The 8,479-nt window shown below is 36.4% G+C and overlaps 1 protein-coding gene across 1 annotated transcript; it reads right to left on the reverse strand.

The window, feature by feature from the left end:
* Positions 1-618: 618 nt before the first annotated feature.
* On the reverse strand, positions 619-4,746 carry LOC110878933 (bZIP transcription factor 18). Its single transcript, XM_022127328.2, has 4 exons — positions 4,186-4,746; positions 2,924-3,056; positions 2,443-2,527; positions 619-1,267 (listed from the first exon to the last, which is right to left on the reverse strand). Exons 1-4 carry the CDS (start codon positions 4,635-4,637, stop codon positions 930-932), a joined length of 1,008 nt encoding a protein of 335 aa, XP_021983020.1. The 5' UTR covers positions 4,638-4,746; the 3' UTR covers positions 619-929.
* Positions 4,747-8,479: the final 3,733 nt, after the last annotated feature.

Raw genomic sequence — 8,479 nt, forward strand, 5'->3', positions numbered from 1 at the left:
AAAAACTTTTAATTGATATTCACTAAATTTTATTCATCAATATTCAGTTATGTCCGTTCCTTTAAAATTGTTTGTGTTTACGAGCGCTCATAAACGAACACGTTTACTTTCTTAACAAATAAACACCAACAAGACAACATGTTCGTTTAATTGTTCGCGTTCAATTGTTTGTTTGGTTAGAGTTAAAAGAAATATAATGAACATGCCTTATTTGTGTCCGTTCAGTTCGTTTACAAGCCGGCACTCCCCAAAACTGTTTGTTCATTTTTTCCATTTTCATAAAATGGTCTTTTTACGCTATTGTTATTGCAAATTAGTCTCTTTTCTTACGTCTTGATAGTATGGAAAACCCATTAGACTTGTTGGTTTAATATACTTATGGTTTTTTGTTTCAAGAACGAAAACGAGAATAACGATTTCATCTTTGGATGTCTATGTTGTCATCTGAGTTGAATACATCGAGCCCAGATCTAATGTCCCACATGATTTGGACCCTCTAGTTGTGATCGGTAAAAAAGAGCCTTATGATGACGACCCCCCCCCCCCCAATTAAAATATTCTAGTTCTGCCGCGCAGTGGGGTGAAAGAGAGGCAATAAATAATCATTTAGAGATAAAGTACAAGATCAAGCAAAGAATATAAATTAAGTATCATGTTCAAGAAAGTGACAATGAAACCGAAAAGAATTCAGTTAAATAAATCAACACACAATGAGCTATGAGAATAGCACAAGATGATGCAATTCAATGACACAACAACAGGACAGTTAAACCCTAAAGCCCTAATCATGTGAAAAATAAATAAATAAATAAAAATAAACTTTTCAAAGAAATAGTGTGTGTGGATTGGTGGATGCTTAATGAGGCGTCGAACTATGAACAACTGAATGAGGCATGACATGGAGAAAGAGAAACCGTAAATGTTGAGGATCAGAACGTACTGCTGCTTTCACTGGCGGAGATTGAAGGGACTTCGGTTTTGATAGTATGAGAAGCGCCAGCTCTGTTGCTGATGTCCAGCCCTTGGAAGCGGTTAAGTTGATCCTGCTGCAAGGTTTCATGGGTGGCTGCAAGAAAAGGGTGGTGGTGGCGGTTGTTGTTTGACTGGTGGTATTTTTGTGGGTCGGGTTGGTGTTGGTTTGTGAACATGTTTGGTTGGTTATAGGAAAGATGGTGCATTCCTAAATTGTATGTGTCTGAACAGCTTGCTATTTCTCCTGTTGCGATTCTCAGCCTTTCCACTTCTTGCTTCAGTGCCTCATTCAGAGCTGTGTTTTTAAACAATACGAAATGGTTAATTTTCAAATAGAAATAATTATGATGCAACCAAATGTACTCTAAGCAATGATTTTCATGTATCCCCAAATAACTTGGTATAGTATCATGCCAGGTTACAATCCCGTGTATTACACGGGTTGATAAATGTAATGTTATATAATATAATTAGTAATAAAAAGGTTATGTTTAAAAAAACATATGCATTGCACGGTTGAGTAAACCCGTGTACTATACTCTAATAGAACAAAATATAATGTAATCTGTTAGGATATACAGTCGTCAAGATATGTATTTAAAAAAATTAATATTGATGTGATAGTTATAAATATTGTTAACTTAATTTTTAAAACATTATTTCTTTCAACTGGGTATTAAGTTTGATTTCTTAATACCACCTATTTTTTTTTATTATTTAACATATTGTATTTTTGTCATTCTTACCATCCAACCCCATTAAATATTTGAAAATTTTAAGAAATCACTTATAAAAACAACTATCATCAACAAAATTTTGAACTTGGTGAAGCTTTTAAGTAAAAAAATATAAGTTTATATCAAACACTAATAATTAATTTCATATTAAATTCATATGGTTGATGATATAATAAGTATCCATGATTAAGTAGTATAGAGAGGCGAGAAAACCAAAAAGTAGATGACTCCAATGGATGACACGTGTCACCCATTGGTTTTACTTTATTATATGGTATAGATTTAGATATGACCAACGGGGTGGTGGTCCATTGGCAAAGGCAAAGCTTTTAAACACCATGGGAGGGGGGAGGTCTTGGGTTCAAGTCCCACAGACGACAGGAATAAAAGAAATTTTCCGTTCAAAAAAAAATATGGTATAGATATAGATATAGATTACCGAACAAAAGATCATAATATCAAATACACCATTTTCAAGTATATGACAATATGCCCTTCCCTTAAAACTTCCATTAGGATACGAAGAGTATACTGGTTATATTATACACTGTATTTAATAAGATGAGTAAATAAGAAATTTTAAGTATTTTGAATGTATATATTTGATATTAATTACATTGGTTGAATAAATATGATATTATATAAGTTTTCTTGGGTATGTTTGAAATTATCCCTTAGATATGCATCATAATATGGCATATGGGAATATATATTATATTTCATGGAAGCTTACCATCGCGTAACTGAGCTTGTTGTTCCATAGCTTGTAATCGGAGCTTAAGCTCTGTGTTTTCAGAAGATAGGCCAGTTGTATCCCTCTGCATAAAAAAATAAAAACAAATATATACTATCAGTTTACATATCAAAAGAATTGTGCTAAAAAAATTGTAGGCGTAATTAGATGTGGAAAATTGGACGGATTGGGTAACAGATCAAATGAGTGATTTCACTATACTGGGTCAAAGTGGTCATGTCTAACTGAAAGTAAACGATAATCCAAATTGACTGATTCATAAGTAAACGAGTCAAAACTATCAACGTTGGTGTTTTAGACCACTACACACAGAGAGATCCACATAAGTAGATGCAGTTAAACTTGGCGCTTCTAGTAGCATATGGTTACACATTAATGATCTCGTTTCCATAAAACAAAACACTTGAAAACTAAAGTAACGTTATCGTAAAACAAACTACAGAAGTATGAAATCAGTCACCTGAAACAGAGTCAGTTGTGCTGAAAGAGTGGTTGCTTCTGTTTGTAGGGTTTGAACTTTTCTCTCGAGCTCAGATATATAACGGGCCTTCCTCTCTTTTGAACGAGCAGCAGATTGTCGATTGGCCAAAATCCTGTATGCTACAAACCATAAGATAGTCTGAAACTTCCAAACCAACTTATTAACTCACTTTGCAGCAGTAATCAACAACTTGTTGTGATCTTTTTATGATCGGTATTGTAATTTGAAAGTCTTTATTTATGTAATATATTTGTTTATCATAATGCATTTCATCTTTTCTTTCCTCAACAAGATATTATCGACATTCAAAAGCAACACAAGTCACATACATGAAACATGCACTTTCTCAACATAAAGTGATCAAGTGGAGGGCCTCAAGAAAGCTAAGTTTCAAAAATTGAAATTAACATTTTCTTGATCAAATTTGTTTCAAAGAAATAATCATATTGGTTAAAGAATGTAAATCTAATCTAATTATCTTAACCTTCAAGGGTGGTACCAGTTTCCAGTACCAGTGCTCGAGTCCCCCAAACTTTCTATGGTTTTCTGCATTTAACCCCTTGAAGACCAAAGCTGGTCTGACGATACCCTATTGATTAGAAGTAGAGGTACACAAACCGGTTCTAGTTTCTTTAGGTCAACCCAGTTTTTGTTGAAATTGAAACCAGGTCGAAGAAAGTCAAAGGATCTGGTTTGAAACCAGGTTCAAACCAGTTTCAAATCATATGGTTACAACCTCATTTCAACCCTACAGTTCAGACCGCTTCCTAACCGGTCCCAGTTCCAGGTTACAAACCAGTTCCCGAACCGGTTTTTTCGCGCACCTCTAGGACTTAGTAAGTTAGCAGAGCATTGGCGGGTCCAAATTCTCTTGGTCAACCAAACAAAAAAAATCCAAGTATCTAGTAGATCTTAAAACTAGATGTCAACTCAACTACTCTAGTATGTTGGATCAACCAAACTCTTATCAACAAAAAGAAAAAAAATCAAGTACATAGTCATAAGTCATAAGTCATAACCAATTATAGCTACCAATACAAAAGTAGAAAAAAAATGCAACTATAATCCACAATTCCCTGTTACCCATACACCAAACCTATATAACATAATTCAACACCTAAGATCCACATAACCACTAAAATCACAAACAATTCAGCTACAATTCACTCCCTAGTTCCTACATCTGAAATCAAATAAATAATTCCACCAATTAAACAAACAATCGTGACATAACTCCATACCTCTTGGCTCGCTTCGGATCAATCGTCCACAACTCCGCAAGCTTATCCGGAGCCATAGCCTTCTTAGCTTCTATAGCCTCACTAAAAACACTCGAACTATCAACTGAATTACTATGCCGATGGCGCGGCCTCGTTACACTCTTCTCACCATCACCATCACCGCCAGCGCTAGAGGCATTGTTGATCCGGGCGGAATCCAGAGGTCCGGCGGAATCAGTCAAGTTAGATCCGAGCTTTTCCATATCCATATACGTACAGAACAGATCATCTTCAGATCCGAGATCTTCGAAGCTTCCAGAAGGTGCATCGAAGGTGTCAGAGACCAGATCTAGGTCGTCCGGGAGGCGGTAGTTGACCTCCGAGTGTGCTCGCCGGTGGTGAGAAGTTGTTGTTTTGAATGGAAATGGTGGTGCATTGGTTGGATTAGGGTTAGGGTTTGATGGATCTTGCATTGCAGTTGAAGATGAAGATGATGATGAGTGTGTGTGTATGTGTGTGTTTTGTTATCTGTATTTATTGTGGGGGAAATGGTATAACTGTTTTTTATGGGTGCAGTGTATGTGTTGTATGTGTATGAATCTGGTGGACTTTTTTTGGGGGTCAAATTCAGTGTTATCCGTTGAGTTTGGTTTGAATTGTGTATAAACGGGTCGGTTTTTTTTTCGATCCGGAGGAGAGCGTAGGCAAAAATGGTTTCTAGATAGTTCTTAAATTAGAAATTGGATTATAAGTCGAACTAGGTGTTATAGAATGATGAAAATGTGCAACTCTAGTGATCAATTCTTTCTAGTGTTTAATTTGTTTACGGTTTTTTAAAACGTATGTAAGATTTGAAAACACTAACCTTTGGTTTCTTTTTCGGTTTGCTTATTCGATAGTGGTTATTAATTCCAATAAGTGGTTTCGTAGCGTTTGGTTCGGATTGATCCAAGAAGGGGTCATACTTAACTACTAACTAGTTAGATTGAGAAATGACTTTTCTAAAGTTCGATTTGGAAACATTTGGCAAGAACAATCATGGATTATGGAGTTTGAAGATGTTGATGCTTTTAGTGGGATCGTTAGGCTATTTGGGGTGAAGTAAATAATATGCTAACAAGGGCCGTTTTCAAAAATGTTTTTAAGAAAATAAAGTATATGTAAATGAACAAAACGTTTGTTCTCTCTCTTCTTTATCTACCTCTGTGATCTCTCTCCCTATCACACGTAATCCAAATCTGAGATGGTGGATGGTGGGTTTAGGTGCGGTGGCTAGTGGAAGGTGATGGTTGAGCGGTGGTGGATGGTGATGGTGGAGACGGTGGCGGGTTATGATGGTAGAGACGGTGGCGGGTTGTGATGGTTGATGTGGTGGTGGTTGGTGATTTAGGTTGTTAGGGTTAGGGTTTCGGTGGAGACGGTGGTGGGTTGTGATGGTGGATAGGATGGTGGGTTTGGCGGTGGTGATTGCTGATTTGGGTTGTTTGTTCATCTGTATCGATTCAACAAAGATCTCACCTTCTAGCTGCAAGAAATCAATACTTTTTTTGTTCATTTGTATTGATTCAACAAAGATCTTTCCTCAATGTGAATCCTTAAAACTAAGATACAACGATGTAGGTCTAGCAATAAAAACTCATTTGGGTATTTTAGGTTATTTTGGGTCATTTTAAAAATGAAGTTTGTCAGGAAATAATTAAGGATGGATTGTAAGATATCTATTTAAAATAAATCGTGGGTTAGGATAGGTATTACGCTAGGTAAATGAGTAACTCTAAAAGAGCATCACAGTCAGATTATTCGTCCTATTCGAGTGTTCGTAGACGTTGACTTCACAAAAAAATTAAAAAAATCAAAAACTAAAAAAAATAGAAAAATTTAAAAATTTAAAAAACAAACAAAACTACATCTAACTGCAATTTACCCTGTGATAAACGAAGATGACAATAACCGACTGAAGCAACCCTAGCATCGTCGAAATCGTCTGCTTCATCGAATCCTTCGCCGCATCAGAAACGCCGTTCGACAATCCAACGGCTCGATCTTCTTCAACATGTTCACGATGACGGAGAATTCACGGTCCAGGGAAACATTCCGTCGAGTTGATACAAATTCATCGGATACTCCGCCGCCGTCAACGCCGAAGATTAGAAAGTTGAAGGTGGTAAGAGGATGTTTTTTAGATGCGGTGGTGGTGGAGGACGACGACAAGGGGCGGAGGAGGAGGTGGTGAGTGTACGGAGGCGGTTGGTGGTGGTGGAATGGTGAGAGGTGGGTGAAACATGAGAATAAAGCCCTAGAGGAAGGTGTCGCCATTAATGTCTCCGGCGAAGCCCTCAGGCGAGTTTATCTTGTGCTCTGTTGTTCACAATTAATTAATATTTTTTAGGGTAAATTACTTTTTGAGTCTCTGTGTTTTAGTGGTTTTAACTAGTTGAGTCCAAAAGTAAAAAGTTTAACGATCTGAGTCCCTATAAGCATTTTCATTAACCATTTGAGTCCTTTTGAGTCCAAATTTTAACCTTTAGAGTCTAATTTTTTGGACTCAAATCGTTATAAAATGAACAAAATTGGACATATAAGTAGAACCAGGGCCGATTCAACCATTTTGGTGGCCTAAGGCGAAGTAAAAACTTGTGGCCTTTTTTTCAAAAAAAAAAAAAAGAAAAAGAAACCAATTTTAGGCAATTATATAGAGAATGAACATTGATTTTAGGCAGAATTTTAGGCCATTTTAGGCTAAACACCGATTTTAGCTAGGGCTTAGGCCCATATAAAATCCATTTCGTAGGCCCATATCATATATTAGTTTTTTTTAACAAAAAAGAGTTGCACAGGGTGAGCCTCGAACATGAGTGTCCAAAGAATTATCAGCGCTTATCAAACCACTCCACCAACTAGCGTTTTGTCCATATCATATATATGTATTTGTATATGTATATGTGTATATATATATATATATATATATATGACAAAGATCCGTTAGGAACCACCCTTTATTGCGAAAACCGCGAGAACCAATGTGAACACAACCAAAAATGCCTAAAAATAGCTAAAAAACACACAAAAAAAATTAATATTTTTTTATAAAAAAAATCGCTACTTTTAGTAGCAAAAAAAAAATTTTTTTGGCTACTAAAAGTAGCGATTTTAACATAAAAAAATATTTTAAAAAAAAATTAGATTTTTTTTATTTTTTTAGATTTTTTTAGGTTTTTTAGGGGTTTAGTTTTTAGCATTTTAGCTTGGGGGGGGGGGTTAGGTTTTTTTGGGGTTTTAGTTTTTAGCATTTAGCTTGGGGGGAGGTTAGGTTTTTTTAGGGTTTTTTTAGGGTCTTTTAGGTTTTTTTAGCTATTTTAGGTTGTGTTCACATTGGTTCTCGCAATTAAGGTGGTTCTCGCATGAACCTTACCCATATATAGTGCGAGAACCGCGAGAACCAATGTGAACACATGGCAAATTTGTAATTAAGTGACATTTAATAAAAAAAACACACTCTCCTTATTTTCCATCCCCTGTTCACGACATCTTTCACAATCTAGGGTTTCATCAGAGATTTCACAGCCTAGGGTTTCATCAGAGATCTTGCATCCATCGACTACGGCGACGGCGATCTTACAGCGGCTACTGATATCACGGTGGCACATACACATTTTACGGCGGACTCACCTGGGATACTGATTACGGCGTTGGGGATAATGATATCGGCTACACATGGCTTCGCCTGACTTATCTCGTGTTGGAGTTGAACCTAACGCATCTGATGATCATCAATCAACAACTTTTGCATATTATCCACATCCCGATGATGGTTTTGGCGGCCCATCTGATGTCAATGTCAATCTCATTTCAGTCGTCGGTCCATCTAATGTCCATCCCTTATCTGCCGTTAATCCAACTGAAAGTCTCAATCCTATTCGCAATCCTGTGTTTACAAGAGTTGCAAGTCATTGGTTTGAAATACATACGCTTTGATTCCATGTCTACATTAGGAAACGTAGGCTCTGGGACTGCTAATTTACCTGATAACTCGTTTTCAGTTGACACCACATCGACTGGTAACACCACATCGACTGATACAACACCTACAAGCACAGAACATCAACACTTACAATTCATTCGATTTGAAACTAAAGGTATTTTATACCCATTTTATGTAAATTGTGACTCGTTCAATGATATACTCCTTTGCAGCATGTTCACAATTGTTTTATGATGTAAAATATGATTACTCAATATTATATGCACATGTGCATTGTGTCAATTGCATCATGTTTTATGGTTACTCAATATTATATGCACATATATTATATGC

The sequence above is a fragment of the Helianthus annuus genome, chromosome 9, assembly GCF_002127325.2.
Source record: "Helianthus annuus cultivar XRQ/B chromosome 9, HanXRQr2.0-SUNRISE, whole genome shotgun sequence".
NCBI classification, from domain to species: domain Eukaryota; kingdom Viridiplantae; phylum Streptophyta; class Magnoliopsida; order Asterales; family Asteraceae; genus Helianthus; species Helianthus annuus.